General features: G+C 36.2%; 1 protein-coding gene across 1 annotated transcript in view; it reads right to left on the bottom strand.

Annotated features, from left to right (window-relative positions):
• The window catches only part of ASCC3 (activating signal cointegrator 1 complex subunit 3), a 362,528-nt gene that overhangs the window by 134,002 nt on the left and 209,850 nt on the right, over window positions 1-18,676 (bottom strand). The window contains exons 20-25 of the mRNA XM_002714874.6: window positions 18,289-18,465; window positions 12,809-13,034; window positions 10,508-10,662; window positions 7,726-7,824; window positions 5,336-5,504; window positions 625-845 (exon numbers count right to left, since the gene is read on the bottom strand). Of these exons, the coding sequence (XP_002714920.3) occupies window positions 625-845; window positions 5,336-5,504; window positions 7,726-7,824; window positions 10,508-10,662; window positions 12,809-13,034; window positions 18,289-18,465 (1,047 nt within the window). The remainder of the gene's footprint in view (window positions 1-624; window positions 846-5,335; window positions 5,505-7,725; window positions 7,825-10,507; window positions 10,663-12,808; window positions 13,035-18,288; window positions 18,466-18,676) is intronic.

Genomic DNA, 18,676 nt, shown 5'->3' with positions numbered 1-18,676 from the left:
AATATGTATGTATAATAAAGCATCACATTGTATACCCTAAGCATATATATAAATGCAATACACAAAAATAAGAACATTATATTCAAGAAAGCTTAAAGTCAATATTTATCTGACTTATAGTGTCATTTAATACTAATAAACAATATCATGACCATTTGGAGAAATGTTTAAATAAAAGCTACCCATCTAGCTCCTGTGTATAATCAAGGTATTTTTTAGAGTATTAGCATTTCCTTCATATCAAAAGTATTTGGTTATACTTCTTACATAGAAATATGGCTATGAATTAGGTATCTTATCGTGAAATTTTCTCTGAATTATAAGCATCATATACTGAGGAAAGGATGTGTGGGTGCCACTGGATACATTAAAAATTCAACTAAATATATACATTCTTTAATAGATCATGTTTATAAATTCAAAAAAATTTAACTAGAGGACTACAAAGCTTAAGCTAAAATTTCTTATAGCAAATTATTCCAATACTGATCTGTCCTTGAGAAACTCATTAAGCAAGTGATAAATGTACTCATTATGCTCTACCAGCATATTTAGAACTGGCTATTCAGAAATTATGAACTTCCTTTTATAAATAAACGTAAGCACACAACTCTTTCAACAAACCTTTGAGGTAGGGTACTTGTTGAACACTCTGAAAATGGCTAATTCAGCAGCAACAGTCTTTCCTGATCCAGTGGGTGCTCCAAGTAGGACATTACAGTCTGTGTGATACAGTGTATGAAATATCTGTGTCTGTACAGGGTTAAAGTGGCTGAAATTGTACAGTGCTTCATAGGCTTTACATCCCAAGGCTGTAATTGGTAGAGGCTGAAGATCCAGTAATTCTGAAAAGATCCAACAGGTCCTGTTATATAGTAACTGAAAAACATGCACAACACTGGATACTGTTTTTTAAAGAATATATTACAATAATCCTTGGTTCTTTTGAGAAGAAAGAAAAGCTTAACATAAATATTTGCATAAACCAATTACAGACTTTTCTCCCGTCCCTACGGTTATTATACTGGCATTCTGTAACTTATAGGGGAATTTTCTGTAAGTCAACTACAATACCCTTTCTCTGCCAATCAGGAAAATAACTTGAATAACAACTGTATGAAGCCTGTACATTATAGAAGAAAATTAAGTCCACCCTAATTTGCAAAGAAATAAAAAGAAAAGAAAACCATCTACAAGCTTTCTAGAGTAGTTACTAACAACATAATACTTTTGATCAGTTGGATACTGACCAAATCATAATGGTTGAATGAGCTGCTGTTGTAACCAAAGGAAATTGAAACGAATATAAGATAATTTCAGTGGGATGGGAGAGGGAGCAGGAAATGGGATGGTTTGCGGATGGGAGGGTGGTTATGGGGGGGGGGACCGCTATAATCCTTACCGTTGTACTTTCAAAATTTATATTTATTAAATAAAAGTTTCTAAAAAAAAAGATAATTTCAGGAGATGCACTGGGAATGGTGGAGTTCTGAGGCAGAGCATGACTGACTAAACAAAAACTGACTAAACAAAAACTAAACCCCATGACGGGGCTGCACTATGGCATAGTGGGTAAAGCTGCTGCCTGCAACACTGGCATCCCACAGGGCACTGGTTCGTGTCCTGGCTGTTCATCTTCTGATCCTGCTCCCTGCTAATGGCCTGGGAAAAGCAACGGAAAATGGCCCATGTGCTTGGGCCTCTGCCAGCCACAGGGGAGACCTGGATAAAGTTCCTGGTTTTGGCCTGGCCCAACCTTGGCCATTGCAGCCATCTGGGAAGTGAAAGAGCAGATGGAAAATTGACCGATCTCTCTCTCTGTCTCTATCTCTTCCACGGTCTCTTTCAAAGAAGTAAATAAACCTTAAAAAAAAAAAAAAAGCTATGAGGAAACTTTAAAAAATTATATCTGATTGTTTCTGGGGATTAGAAAATCAAAATGATTTACAGGGATTGTTACATACTCTTCAGTATCTAACCAACCTTGTCATTTTCCATAATCCAGAAAAGTATTGGTTAGAAAACCAGAAAGCAGCTTTACTCTCACAATTATTTATGGAAGATGGAGCTACTCATCTGAAGTTTGAATGAGAAGGAAAAAAAAAAGAACCATGAGGGGCATATAGTAGCCTATAACCTGCAACAGACCTTCCGAGGTACAGTTTCTTTGTTTTTTTAAAGTTTTTATTTTATTTATTTATTTGAAAGGCAGAGTTATAGAGAGGTAGAGGCAGAGAGAGAGAGAGAGAGGTCTTCTTTCTGTTGGTTCACTCCCCAGATGGCCACAACGGCCAGAGCTGTGCCAAACCAAAGCCAGGAGACAGGAGCTTCTTCTAGGTCTCCCATGTGGGTGCAAGGGCCCAAGTGTCAGGGCCATCTTCTACTGCTTTCCCAGGCCATAGCAGAGAGCTGGGTTGGAATTGGAGCAGCTGGGACTAGAAACAGCACCCTTATGGGATGCCAGCATTGCAGGCAGAGGCCATACCTGCTACGCCATAGTACTGAACCCCCCAAGGTACATTTTCAAAACTGACAGTATGGTAAATTTTCTTCTAAAACATGCAATTAAAACCAAACAGCTAATTTTTGGAGAATTTTCCTTGCTACATTACTCTATTACACAGATCACTGAGAAATAATCGCATGCTTTCTGTGTCAGATTTTTTCCTGAATTTTCTGTAACACTGAATACCAAAGAGGGAGGAGGAAAGGCACTGCAAGTTAAAACTCATATTTCCAGTAAGACTGAAAAAAAAAAAAACACTGTACAATATCAAATTCACTTTTATTGGTAGTATTAAATTAATACATTTTAGTTTAGTGAAAAGTGAATATTTTTCTTAGATTTGGGTTTAATAGTATGCCTTCATACACTTTGAGCCAGATAGACTCTGGAATAATTGAAATTATTTTGTGCATTTCTATTATCAACTGACATGCCATTTTGTTGGATTTACTGCTTTTAAAAATATAACCAGATGTGGGTGCTTGGCCTCATGGTTAAGATACTGATTAAGATGATCACACCCCACATTGCAGTGTTTAGGTTCAACGTCTAGTTCTGGCTCCCGGCTGACTCAAACTTCCTGCTAATGCAGACCTTGGGAGGCATCAGTGATGGCTCAAGAAATGGAGTCCCAGTCTTGCACATGGGAGATCTGAATTGCATTCCAGGCTCACAGCTTAAGCTTCCATAGCCATTGTGGGCATCTGGGGAATCAACTTGATGATGAAAGCTCTCACTGTCTTTGTCTCTATCTTATTCTCTCCCTGTCTCTCTCTGTCTTTGAAATTAAAAAGTTGTAATCAGAAATCAGCTAATTCAAAGAAAAATGATTAAATACACATTAAAATGTCATAGAAATGCACGTTAAAATCAAGTACTGTAGTCACATAAAGCTAGTGGTAATGTTGAAAGTATATACTTTAAACATTAAATATTTTTACATATTTTATTATGATATTCTAGATATCACAGAAGCAGTTAATGAAAAAAGATCATCTTCAATGAGTCAATCAATAGATACTACAATCTCATTATTTTTCTAGGTTGATAAAATTTTTTTTCTACTCTGCAAGATATCAGTGCAAAATTAAGCAGTAATATGAAGTATCTCTCTAAAATAAACCAAGACAATGAACAAGGTACACTCTTGACAAAAATGCCAAAGTTTAAAGGACTCCAAATAATGTATTCATTAACAGTAGTCAGAACTAACATTTCTATTTTGAAAAGACAGAGTTTTATCTTTGGAAGAATTATATGGAACAGAAATATTTGATTTTATTTGTCTATAAAGTAGACTAAGGGGCTTTTGACATTAATACTCATCAACTGTGGACTCTCAAAGAAAAATAAATTTAATTCACTAATTAATTATTTAAAAGATTAGTCTGAGGATAGCTTTGAAAGATTTCATGGGGCACTTCAGAAAGGTACTCCTTCATGTCATGAAAATAAAAAATAAAATTTTCCAAGTAATGTCAATGAAAAACATTGCAGAGCACTACTTACGTCTTTATAATGCAAGTGTGGAAGAACAGAACTAATGTGAAGTGTACATGTTATTTACAAGACTCAAGACCATTTAAAGCAAACATAAATCCGTTTTTTGTGCTACTATAACACAACTCCTTAGTGTTAGAATTTTTTTATTACAGAAGTACATCAGATGAGGGAAAAAAACTTCACAACTCACTAGTATGTTAATTAATTTAGCATATAGTTTGAGCATCCCTACAACAAAAAAATCTAAAATACAGAAATGCTCTAGGTGCCGTGGCTCACTTGGTTCATCTTCTGCCTGAGGCGCCAGCATCCCATATGGGTGCCGGGTTCTAGTCCCGGCTGCTCCTCTTCCAGTCCAGCTCTTTGCTGTGGCCTGGGAAGGCAGTGGAGGATGGCCCAAGTGCTGGGGCCCCTGCACCCGCATGGGAGACCAGGAGGAAGCACCTGGCTCCTGGCTTCAGATCAGCACAGCACCAGCTGTAGCGGCCATTTGGGGGGTGAACCAACAGAAGGAAGACCTTTCTCTCTGTCTCTCTGTCTCATTGTCTATCTCTATCTGTCAAATTAAAAAAAAATGCCCTAAAATCTGAAATTGTTGAGTGTTAACATGTTGAGAAAGGCAGAAAGTTAAACACCTTATCTCAGTAGAATGTGGGGACAGTCAAAACACAGGTGTATTATAAACACTCTGTAACATATACAATTACAGATGCAGACTCTATGAAGTGTAGTATGCAGGATGAACGGATTTTGTGTTTAGACTTTGGTTCTACTACCAAGATATCTCCTTATATATGAAAGAATTCCTTAATCCAAAAAACTGGAAATCTTCTGGTTACAATACTTTTGGATAAGGGGTACTCTCCAGCTGTACTAGAAATAAGTTTAATTGAAAAAAATCCTAGTAAAAGAGGATATCTCAAAGGTTTCAGGGGTTATAAATTCAATCATAAAAGACATTTTCATGAAAAAGCAGAGATGGACAAATTATAATGATTATACATAAAAATAAAGATGAAAGCATAGTAATATAGAAATAGTCTCATGCTTGTAGAAATATCAGAATTGGTCTAAACTCAGTTTAATGCTTTAGGAATGCAAATGAACAAAAGTTAAGGTCCACCATTAGCTGTGTGCACAAAATGTATACACATATAGATTTGATTTTGAAAAGTCTAATTTCAAACTATACTAACCAGTTAGATTTTGATTGAGATAGAAACTCCTTAAAGCACACTTTTCAACATTAATTAAACAACAAGTTTTAGACGTCAGTGATTCAATACAATTTTTTTTCAGAGATTCAAAGTAACATTAACATGTTACCTGTATGAGGAGGATGTCTCTCTGGTAGAATCAAATGTTGAAAGTTGATAATACAAACAGCCTCAGCTCCTAACCATCTATCAGACACTGCTCTGATATAGTACTGAGAAGGCAATGGTTCAAAAATAGGGATTGTAAACACAAGCAGTTGAGCTTCTTTACTAATGACCTGTGAAATAAAATCTAAAGTAAGTATGTGCATTCTAATATAAAGATCTTACTAGTCTTTTATTAAAAATAAAGAAGTTCTCTAGGATTTCCAAATAGCTGAGATAGTCAGTAGTTTAGAAATTATGGATGGTTCCCTTGTTGGATTACCTGATATAAGAAAAGGTAAAATTTGAACTTAGTTTATATTATTTACATTTGCATATCATCATTTACTAACAGTTTAACAGTTTGACTCATTATCAGAATTTCTCAGACATCATTCATTATTTAACTTCATATTTTCACCATATCAGCTGTCATATTATTTACCTACCTTAAAAAACAATCCCATCAATACCTAAAGTACAATAACAAAATCACTTATAATAAATAGAAGGTAACGATGCACTCAACAAAGTGAAGAAGCAACTGGCAGAATGGGAGAAAATATTTGTAAACTATGCAACTGATTAAGGGTTAATAATCAGGATCTGTAAAGAACTCAAAAACTCAACAATAAAACAAACATCCCGCTACAAAATGGACAAAGGACATGAACAGGCATTTTTCAAAAGATGGAATAAAAACGGCCAAGACACATGAAAAATGCTCAGGAGCCATCAAGGAAATGCAAATCAAAATCAAAATGAGGTTGTATCTCACCCCAGTTAGAATGGCTATCATCCAAAATTCAAAAACAGTAAATGCTGTTGGTAGGAATTTAAACTAGCCAACCATTACGGAAGACAGAATGGAGATTCCTCAGAAATCTGAAAATAGACCTATCATATTACACAGCCATTCCACTCCTAGAAATTTATCCAAATGAAATGAAATCAGCACATGAAAAAGTTATTTGTACCCTCCCTGTTTATTGAAGCTCAAGTCACAATAGCTATAATATGGAATCAACCCAGATGCCCATCAGTTGATGACTGGATAAAGAAAATGTGGTATATATACATTATGGAATACCACTCAGCCATAAAAAAAGAATGACATCCTGTCTTTTTCAATAAAATAAAATGCAACTGGAAACATGCTTAGTGAGACAAGTCTGTCTCAAAAATACAATATCATATGTTTTCTCTGATATGTGGCAGTTAATACAGAATACAAAAAAAATGTATAGGAATGAACTGGACATCTTCTGATTTGATTGTTGATTTTATCCTTTTTTTTTTTTTTTTGGTCCTGTGGAACTGTGGTCTTTCTGCTTTCTACTTATTGAATACTTTTTTTATTTGACAGGCAGAGTTAGACAGTGAGAGAGAGAGACAGAGAGAAAGGTCTTCCTTCATGTCGGTTCATCCCCCAAATGGCTGCTACGGCCGGCGTGCTGCGCTAATCCGAAGCCAGGAGCCAGGTGCTTTCTCCTGGTCTCCCACGCGGAGGCAGGGGCCCAAGCACTTGGGCCACAGCAGAGAGCTGGACTGGAAGAGGAGCAACTGGGACTAGAACCCGGTGCCCAAATGGGATGCTGGCCACAGGCGGAGGATTAACCAAGTGAGCCACAGCGCCAGCCCCTCTACTTATTGAATATTAAGGTTAGTGGTGCATTAAGTCTGTGAATATAGAGTGGGCTGAAATTACGTTTTTGCAAAAATCAAAGAAAAAAAGGGAAGAAGGAAGGAAGGAAGGGGACTGAGGGAGGAAAGCATGTTTATCTTCTTAGAATTATACCAATGAAATACATAAAATCTGTTCTTTTCATACTAATAAAAATTTTAAACAATGGTAATGATGAAGATAAACCCAATGAAAACAAAACACAGCTATGAAATTCTGCTGCTGTGTACCACAACTCTTAGCCTGAAGTTTACTTTCTCTTTGGAAAGAAATCACAATTGAGGTATTGGTTATATAACAAATTGAGTGTTTCTCTGTGACTTATAGAGAATTTTAAAAGGAATATTCTTTTCAATATTTGATTCCATACTCTTTAGTATTATGTGCATGTAACACCTAAAATTATTATTTTACATACTCTACAGTTCTGGAAGCCAAATTTTATGTAACCATGGCAAAGGTTATAACTGAGTTTCACAAATTATGGCCACATTTAATAGATCAACATTGTAACATTTAATCACTATGTTTCTAAACAGAAACATAAAATGATATACAAAGGTTTAATGGTGCTATGAAATCACAGATAAATCAGGTAAAAATGGAATTAGTTTATATTTTCTTTTCATAAGAGCAAAATAATAAGGATATATCCACACATACATATTTACCTGCTTTTTTAGAGTGAGAAAATATTCTGAATGATAAATATGATCATTTGTAGGATCTTCTACCCAAATCCACCAGGGTTCTCCCACTGTCCCATGGACCTAGAAGAAAGGTAGTATTCTAATACCATGTATATCATAACTTAAGTAAGGGATAGTGTTATGCATATATTCAGTATCTATTCCACTCTCTAATAGCTTTATTGATATACAGTTTACATGAAGTTCACTCATTTAAACTATACAGTTCAATGGTCTTAATTTATTTAGAATGTTGGGTAAGCATAACCTAATTTTAGAATCTCTTCAAGACCATAAGAAACCTTATAGCCATTAACAATCACTACCTATTCTCTATAGATTTGTCTTTTCTGGACATTTCATGAATATCAATGGAATCATACAATATATGGTCTTTTGCAACTGGCTTCTTTCCCTTGCCATCATGTTTTCACATTCATTTATTTTTTGAAGACTTATTTATTCTTTTTTTGAAAGAGTTAGAGAGAAGGAGAGACAAAAAGAGAGAGAGGGGGAGAGACAGAGATCTTTTATCCTCTGGTTCATTCCCCAAATGGCTGCAAAGGCCGGAGCTGGGCCAGACCAAAGCCTGGAGCCAGGAGCTTCCTCTGGGTCCCCAGTATGAGTGCAAGGGCCCAGTCACTCGGACCATCTTCCACTGCTTTCCCCAGTACATTAGCAGGCAGCTGGATTGGAAGTGAAGCAGGTAGGAATTGAACTGGTACCCATATGAGATGCTGGTGCTGCAGTTGGCAGTATAACCTGCTACACCACAGTGCTGGCTCCAACGTTCATCTTTGTTTAAGCATGCATTAGTACTTAATTTCTTTTCATTGCCAAATAGCAGTCCACTGAGTAGATAAAGCATATTTTGTTTATCTATTTCAATCCATCATTCTCTGCATCCCTTCTCATCCTTACAAATCCCAGTGTTGTTCAGTTTTCTTCTTGTGATTCAAGAGAATGAGACCACACCCCTCAGGATAATTTTGGTTTGCATAAGTCAATCAGTTCATGATACTCCCCTGATAACAGTTAGTGGTAAGGGAGAGGCAAAATGACAAATTTCAGCTCAATTCAACTGGGGAAAAAAAAAATAGTCTTAGGGCCCATACCCTAGGCTAGGCTGGTGAGGGTGTGTATCTTTTGCCCTATTAAATGTAAAAGGGAAAGCATGAAATTATTTTGGAAGCACCCAGCAGTGTCAGCAGAGCAAAGACATGGAAACATTCTGGGCCCTGAATAAGATCTTCATTAAACAGAAGATTCCACGTGCAAGGCATATTTTACTGATGACTCTTTTATTGTACAAGATAAAAATATTCTTGTTAATTCAATTTGAGGCAAGTCATATTTACCATCCTTGAAGCAACAGCATTCTGCTCGACAATATTAACTATAAAACAATTAAGTATTCTGTCTTTATTAATAAATTAAACCAAACTATGCCTGATTTATTACGAAGAAATGCTTGATTTATTAGAAGAAAACACTGTGAAAAAAATACGTTCTTCCATTCATTTCAAAAACAGTCCTTTAAACAGAAAATTTTTTTTAAAGATTTATTTTTACTTGAAAGTCAGAGTTACACAAAGAGAGAAGAAGAGGCAGAGAGAGAGAGAGAGAGAGAGAGAGAGACAGATAGACAGAGAGGTCTTCCATCCATTGGTTAACTCCCCAAATGGCCACAAAGGTCGGAGCTGCGCTGATCCAAAGCCAGGAGCCAGGAGCTTCCTCTGGGTCTCCCATGCAGGTGCAGGGGCCCAAGGACATGGGCCATCTTCCACTGCTTTCCCAGGCCATAGCAGAAAGCTGGTTCAGAAGTGGAGCAGCTGGGTCTTGAACCGGTACCCATATGGGATGCCGGCACTGCAGGCAGCGGCTGTAGCTGGGTCCCTGTCACCAATGTGGATGATCTGGACTGAGTTCTTGGCTTCTGGCTTTGGTCCCAAAGCCAACCCCAGCTGTTGCAGTTCTCTGGGATATGAACCAGCAGAAGGGAGATCTCTATCTCTCTGCCTTTCAAATGAATTTCTTAAATTTTATTGAATTAAAAAAGGATCCAGATTTGTCTTTATACAAATATAGTAACATGTGAACTATTGAAGGAAAAGAAGAAATAAAAACGAAAACAGAAAAATCATGGGAACCAAGGAAGGGCTTTTTGAATAAGGACCAGGTATAGTTGCTAAATATTCAGAGAAATAAAGAAAATAACTCAGAAAACAGCATGTATCATAGCAACCACTCAGTGTTTCAAGACTACCACTGAGGAATCAGTCTCGGCAGGAAAGAAATGTGTGATCAGGGGGAAAATGTAAAATATTTTTTCTACATGTCTGATATTGAAGAAAATGAGAGGAATGGTAGTTTGAGAAACATCAAGATTTTAAAAAATGACTATTTTAATGCTAAGAATAATTTCTAGTAGACTATAATGACAGATGTAGAGATGGCAAAAGTAAAGCTAACACGCGTAAAATGAAAGAAGATAGAACTCATGTGGCAAAGTCCTTGTGAGGTTGGATCCACCAAACTTGTTATTCAATGTTAAAACTTCCAGATTCCTAGATGGCTGACTATATTATTACCATACCACATGTTCTTATTGAGGATGAGAGTAAATATTACCATCGTGCTTTTAATGAACCTTCAATATATATTGGTTTTAGAAGATTTTCTATCTTACCTTGAGACAAATTTACTTGAACTTGCAATTCAAACATTTTTGTTTAGCATAGACAGAGCTATTTTACAATTCTACCTGATCATTCCAAGTAAAATCAGGAAAGATGTTAAGTGTCACTCGAAGGACAGTCCGGGTGATGGGCTGAATGGATGCTTCCATCATAACAGAAGGAATCTGATGAACACATTGCTTGACCTTCAGTCCAATATTCACATGATGCAAAATGTGACCTGTAAGAAAAACATCCCATAGAAGAAACGCGTCCAGATAGGAAAAAGCAATATAATCTGACTTGTAAATGATTTCCGAGTAGGTGATTTTATTGCTCGTTTTATAATTTGCTATGTAGAATAGCTGACATTCTTGACCTGACATGTTTGAATATTTTGTAATAGTTAACTTGAATTAGCAATTCATAGTTCTGAAAACCAGTATCAAGCTTTCTTCAGCTATTACTTGGGTTCTTATAATTACTGATATTTGACAATGTTTAAATTATTATAAATAGACTACCTCTCTCAAGTTAGTTTATAATACAAAACAGAAATAGTATTTTGCAAAATAGCCATTTATTCAGTATATATTTCAGAATTTTACAATCATGATAAGAAATGCTTTAATAATCAGATGCAGCTCACTCATTCAGACCCATTTCCAGAAAGCATAAAGATAAAATACAAAATACAAAATAAGATCAATCTGGCACGGAATGAGTTATTTATACATATTTTCATAATCATTTTAGAATACAGATATATCTAAAAGTGAGTATGGGGGAAGGAGTGGACAGGGCTGTCATAAACAAGTGGGTACTGAGTATAAGCATTTTTCTACTTTAGTTTGAACAACCAAGAGGAAATATATTCTATTTTTTGCCATCAAGGTTTTCTGTATGTCTTGGTTCCTGAACCCAGAATTTTTTAAAAAGTATACTTACTGGGGCCAAGGCTATGGCTTAGTGGGTAAAGTCGCTGCCTGCAGTGTCAACATCCCATATGGGCATGGGTTTGAGTCCTGGCTGCTCCATTTCCAATCCAGCTCTCTGCTATGGCCTGGGAAAGCAGTAGTAGATGGCCCAAGTCTTTGGGACTCTGCACCCGTGTGGCAGAGTTTTAAAGACACTCCTGGCTTCTGGCTTCAGATCGGCTCAGCTCTAGTCATTGTGGCCATCTGGAGAGTGAACCAGAGGATGGAAGACCTCTCTCTCCCTGCCTCTGCCTCTCTGCCTTTCAAATAAATAAATGTATTAAACCAATCAAAATGTTTGAAACTAAAGTTGGCCCTGGTTTTGATTAGATACTTGAACATTGCTCTAATATTAGTACCCTCAACTTCCCTTCTTAGTAATTCCAGATTCTCTTTGATGTTTCTGTTCTTCCATTCTATTATAGGAGAAATCTTCTACAAGAGGCGTAACCGTCTCAGCCTCTCAACACTTTCATATCTCTCGCCAACAGTACTCCTTCTTATTCCTCTTCTTCCTGACACCCTTCATGCACTATGTCTTTCCTATTCAGAAGTAATATATTGCCTAATTGATGCATTTTATATTTTTCCAATAAAATGTTAGATTATAGGGAAATATACATAGAATAACTTTTAAATACTATATGAAAAAAGGAGAACATCCAATGCCATGTACACACAGATACCAACTGGGTTTAAAAATCTGTATCTGGGTCATGAAGCTTATTTAGAAACTCCAGAGAAACACAGAGCATAAAGGCCTCTTATTTATAGCAATAATGCTGATATTTATCATAAGAGAATTTGAAATAAAGTAGAATTAAAAACTGAGAATAAATATCATTGAATGATTCTCACCATTTAGAGCTAAAATTTTATGTGTTTGAATAAAAAGCTTAAGTATAAATATATAAACTTCATTCTTTTTTTTTTTTGTAGAATGCTTGGGTTTTGAAAAAAGTTTAATTTTTTCTGTTGAGAGAGAGCGAGAAAGAGATGAACAGATGAGTTTCTTATGCTGATTCACTCACCAAATGCCTGAGCCAGACTGAAGCCAGCAGCTGGAACTCAATCCAAGTCTCCCACATGAGTGGCAGAAACCCAGGTATTATTACTTGCCACTTCCCAACACGTGCATTAGCAGCTGGAGACAGGACTAGAACTCATGGCCCCAATTCTGAGCATGCCAGTTGTGGGCTTAACTGCTAAATGTACCATCTCACTCTGTAAGTTTAATTTTTATAGCTAATTTGTGTTAAGTAACTTCATAATATTTGGAGTGATTTTTCCTTGACTTTAGATAAAAAGAGATTCTCATAAATATTGTAAAAGCTCATAATATTTTTACAGCTACTATAATATTTTATTTGCACAGAGCAATATAATCAAACATGTTTACTTCCTTCTTACCTATTTCATCTTTCCTCATGTCCTTCAGCTTATCCACAGTAAGATTTTTTTCTTCTAATCTTGTTAGAATGTGTGGTGGTAACACCGAGAATTGTCTCAAAGGGCTAGCCCAACCCCAAAGCCTCTTGTCAATGACTTTACTAAGATTCAGGAGCCTGTAGGTCATGGCAGGCCAACGTTTCCGCAGAGCAATTTCAAAAAGAGCACGGACAATTCTAGCTGCATTCTGAAGAATAAAAGGGGAGACTAATTGTTAGATCCAATGTGTCTGAAAATTTGTTAGCAAATTTATTACTCAAACAGTTTCAAAAAAAGTACAGGTCAAGCTGTACCCTTGAACTGTGTGCAACATCTTTCCTCATTCAACCTTAACTGTGTTATGTTCACATAAAAATAATCACATCCTTTATATGTTTATGTTAATTGCTTAACTTTCAGAGGGCAGTCTTACAAGCTCCACCCTTATACCTTACAAACAGGAATGAAACAGAGGTGAAAGGTATGCAATGTATTTAGAAGGCTTTGAAGAATCTAAAATATGAGACAAGTTAAGATGCCCCTAGATATGTGAGTATAATAGAGTGATTGATTTACAATGTTATTTAGAAAATTAACTTGACTATAGGGGCCAGTATTATGGTATAGTGGGTTAAGTCGCCACCTGGGATGCTGGCATCCCATATAAGAACTGGTTCGTGTCCTGGCTGTACCACTTCTGATCCAGCTCCCTGTTAATGAGCCTAGGAAAGCAGTGGAGGATGGCTCAGGTTCTTGGGCCACTGCACCCACATGGGAGACCTGGGAGAAGCTCTTGGCTCCTGGCTTTGGCCTGTCACAGCCCCGGTTGATGCAGCCATCTGGGGAGTGAACCAACAGATTAAAGATTTCTGTCTCCCTCCACCTCTTGCTCCTTTGCTCCCTCGCTCCTTCCTTTCCTCCCTCTCTTTAACTCTGCCTTTCAAATACATAAATCTTGGGGCCTGGCGCCATGGCGCAGTATGTTAATTCTCTGCCTGCGGCGCTGGCATCCCATATGGGCGATCGTTCCAGTCCCGGCTGCTCCACTTCCAGTCCAGCTCTCTGCTATGGCCTGGAAAATCAGTAGAAGATGGTCCAAATCCTTGGGCCCCTGCATTCATGTGAGAACGGGAAGAAATGCTTGGCTCTTGGCTTAAGATCGGCGCAGCTCCAGACGTTGCAGCCATTTGGGGGGGTGAACCAAAGGAAAGAAGACCTTTCTCTCTGTCTCTCCCTCTCACTGTCTGTAACTCTACCTCTCAAATAAAATAAATAAAATCTTTAAAAAAAAAGTAGATTGCATTGCTAAAAAAAAAATAAATCTTAAACTACCCATATTAATGGATCCTTATAAACCAATAAATGGTTTATTTGTTTTACATAAATTATTGTATTAAAATTTATAACAATTATATTTGATTAGTGTGGATATGATTTTACAGATGGACACAGGGGTTTAAGAGAATGGAAATCTGACAAAGATCATGTACCTAGTTGATCTTAACACACCAGGTCTAAATGATTCCGAACTTAATACAATTCTAAACTCAGTAGTTTAAGGATAACTTTATTAATACACACAAAGAAGGTTACAATATTTAAATCATTTTCTCTCTCTCTTTTTTTTTTTTTTTTTTTTGACAGGCAGAGTGGACAGTGAGAGAGAGAGACAGAGAGAAAGGTCTTCCTTTTCCGTTGGTTCACCCTTCAATGGCCGCTGCACCGCGCTAAAGCCGGTGCACTGTGCTGATCTGAAGCCAGAAGCCTGGTGCTTCTCCTGGTCTCCCATGTGGGTGCAGGGCCCAAGGACCTGGGCCATCCTCCACTGCACTTCCAGGCCACAGCAGAGAGCTGGACTGGAAGAGGAGCAACCGGGACAGAATCCGGTGCCCCGACCGGGACTAGAACCCGGGATCCGGCGCCGCAGGTGGAGGATTAGCCTATTGAGCTGCGGCACTGGCCACTAAATCATTTTCCCATATTCACAGCTAATGCCCATTTGTCTTGCCTCTTTCCTTCAATCATTAACTCTGCAGACTGTTTTACTGAATATGGTTTTTAAAATCATGGGCTTAAGGATACCTTCTAATATCCACAGAATTTTTATTTGAAAGTGAAGAATGTTTCTGGATAATATCAAAATCATAAAAAGCGACAAAAAATAATAAAGACTCTAAACAACAAACAGATGACTCAGCTTAAAATTATGAGATAAAAATGGTAAGAAGAATTAAGGAATTTGGTTTTATATAAGATGTTCATTTGTCTTTTTGGAAAACTGACTATGCATTATTTTTTTCAATACTTGATGTTTAAAACCAAAAATTGATATTTAGAAATCTGAGGACAGTTCTTTTACTCATTAAGAATGACAGAAAAAGTCTTTTTAAGGAAGAGAAAATGATAAATTAAATAAATATTTGATTGTAACTACCAAATAGGCTTCTCTACATCATTCCCACTTGTACTTTGTTTGTTTTTTAAAGATTTATTTTATTAATTCTAAAGGAAGAATTACAGAGAGACAGAGAGAAAGAGAGAGAGATCTTCTGCTGGTTCACTCCCCAAAGGCTTCAATGGCCAGGTTAGGCCAGGAGTCAGGAGCTTCATCCGGGTCTCCCACATGGCTACAGGGGCCCAAGCACTTGAGCTACCTTCTTCTGCTTTCCCAGGTACATTAGTGGAGAGTAGAATTGGAACTGTTGCAACTGCGACTTGAACTAGTATCCATTAGGGATGCCAGTGTCGCAGGTGATGGCCTTACCTGGTATGCCACAATGCCAGCCCCTAAATTATTAGTTTTTATATATCACATAAGTGATGACTTATTTACTTGTCGTGTTTGCCAACTTTGAAATTTACCAACAGAATATTTTAATCTGGAATGATATAAATTGGATGGGGCTAATGATCAATGTCTATGACCAATTTAGAGAGAATAAATACATGCTTTTAAATAAAATCCTAAGATATCTGAGGTAAGAGTTTATTCTAGAGAAGTTTATTTCTAGAGAAGAAAGTATAAGATATATAGAAGGAAATACCATTTTACAGAGTTTAGAGTGCCTGGGAAATTACTGATGGCTTGAATTACTCAAGCATAGTTTATACAAACATTCAAGGATGATAAATCCAGATCTATTTAAGAAAAACCAAGGATAATTTGAGATATAGTATTAATCAGGTTTATTTTCAGGGTACGCATCGTGAAGAAACTAAGTTATATATTGTGAAGCAATTCATATGTCAGTCTCTGATAATATTTTCATAATGATGAATGAAGCAGAAATGTTGATAGGTTATACACTCAGAATCCAGTGAAATCTTATCTTTTATTTAAATGATTAACTATTTCTTTTTTTTCATTTTCAATCGTCTTTATATACAGAAGATCAATTTAGGATAGACTAAGTAAAGATTTCATCAGTTTGCACCCACACAGAAACACAAAGTATAAAGTATTGTTTGAATACTAGTTATACCGTTAATTCACATAGTACAACACATTAAGGACAGATTCCTACATGGGGAGTAAGTGTACAGTGACTCCTGTTGTTGATTTAACAATTGACATTCTTATTTATGGCATCAGTAATCACCCAAGGCTCTTGTCATGAGTTGCCAAGACTATGGAAGCCTCTTGAGTTCACCAACTCCAATCTTATTTAGACCAAGCCATAGTCAAAGTGGAAGTTCTCTCCTCTCTTCAGAGAAAGGTACCTCCTTCTTTGATGGCCCGTTCTTTCTACTGGAATCTCACTCACAGAGAACTTTCATTTAGGTGTGTTTTTTTTGCCTTTTTTTTTTTTTTTTTGCCAGAGTGTCTTGGTTTTCCATGCCTGAAATACTCTCATGGGCTTTTTAGCCTGATCTGAATTCCTTAAGGGCTGACTCTGAGGCCAGAGTGCTGTTTAGGACATCTGCCATTCTATGAGTCTGCTGTGTATCCCGCTTCCCATGTTGGATAGTTCTCTCCTTTATAATTCTATCAGTTAGTATTAGCAGATACTAGTCTTGTTTGTGTGATCCCTTTGACTCTTAATCCTATCATTATGATCAATTATGAACTGAAACTGATCACTTGGACTAGTGAGATGGCATTGGTACATGCCACCTTGATGGGATTGAATTGGAATCCTCTGGCACATTACTAACTCTACCTTTTGGGGCGAGTCAGATTGAGCATGTGCTGAACTGTACATCTCCTCCCTCTCTTATTCCCACTTTTATATTTAACAGGGATCACTTTTCAGTTAAATTTAAACACCTAAGAATAACCATGTGTTAATTAAAGAGTTCAACCAATAGTAGTAAGTAGAACAAAAAAATACTAAAAGGAATAAAGTAGTAAGTTGTTCCTTGACAGTAAGGACAAGGGCTGATCAAGTCATTGTTTCTCATAGGAGAAAAATCATAAGAAAATATGAAATGACAATATATTTCTTTCAGAAAACCAGTTAAAAACAAAGGAAAAAAACAATGATTCCTATTTAAATTATGTGATTTAGATCTAATATAGATCAAATTGTTTACCAATATATTGGTTCATATTTTTAAGAATTTCATATTTTCAGCTATTTCAAAGCACTCCTGGAAATTCATGGCAGTTAATAATAATTTATGTGATACATAGTTTTTCTTTATGAGGTCTTTGAAAGAAATTACAAGTAAGACAACAGAACAATCTTTTTCATATTTCAAATAAGATTAAGCTTCAATTTCTCCTTAATTTAAAGGAGGCATTACTAAATGAAAAATAATGAATTTAGTATTCCTGAAAAGCAAAGAATAATCTTTTAGTAAGTATGTGAAGTAATACCTTCCATTTGAAAAATAACTTGGGCAAAAAAGTGACTTACTTTACTTCACAAGAAGGCTTGAAGACAAAACTGTAAATACCTTAATAATGAGTACTATGATACTTTTAAAAAGTGATAAATTATATGAACTATAGTTTAGAGGATAACTTTCTTTCAGTTCTCAACTTTTAGGAATCGAAAGTAGAGAAAAGAAATTACTTTTTGTAAAGTAACATCTACTATATGGCATATTTACTAAGAATTATTTAATGGTAAAAAGTCTACATTTCCGATCGTTGGTGTAAACTCCAAGAATCCCACAAACTTTTTTGTATGCTTAAATACTCTTATATCATTGTCCTTAAGAAATGATCTTTGTTCATTTAAAGTAGAAAAAAATCGGCTATCAGTATTTTAAAAGTCTGTAATAGAAATGATAGCAACATGAAAAAAAAGCCATGTCAAGCATCAGATCTCAACCCCAATACTTACTTATGAACACAGATTACATAAAACACATACCAATGAACAGAACCAGTTCTAAGACATAGAAGGCAGTTTGGTGGCATGTCACAAACAATACATTCACAGTGTAGCATGGATTAATTCCTTAGCCTATAGATTAACAAGAAGGAGCAAACAGGAAGGTAGTAAGGTTGCTACCTGTGCAACGTATGCAGAATCTGATATAAGGGAGAAACTGTCCATCTCTCCTCGGCTGATGTAAGTTTGAAGTAAGATGTTTATTTTCCCATAACTATTTTCTACACCTCCAGGAGCTGAGAGTTCACAGAAGTTGTTTAATAAGGCATCTAATTCCTCTATTTCCTCTTCTCTGACCTAGAAGAATCAACATTTTTAAAGGAACATTTAGATTGATTTATTGAAAATTTTTATATTGAAATGAAACACATTTTTTTAAATTTCTATTCATTATAAACTGACATTTTCTTTCTGCATTGCTAAATAATAATAGTTTTCTAAAGGTAGCTAATAAAATATAGTATGAAACTATCTTGAGGCTGATACAATTACATTTTATTATTCATCA

The sequence above is a fragment of the Oryctolagus cuniculus genome, chromosome 5 (genome assembly GCF_051225735.1).
Source record: "Oryctolagus cuniculus isolate XC-2025 breed Fujian yellow rabbit chromosome 5, ASM5122573v1, whole genome shotgun sequence".
Lineage (NCBI taxonomy): Eukaryota > Metazoa > Chordata > Mammalia > Lagomorpha > Leporidae > Oryctolagus > Oryctolagus cuniculus.
Note: the sequence above shows the minus strand (reverse complement) of the source record. Positions and strands in the feature narration are given on the sequence as shown.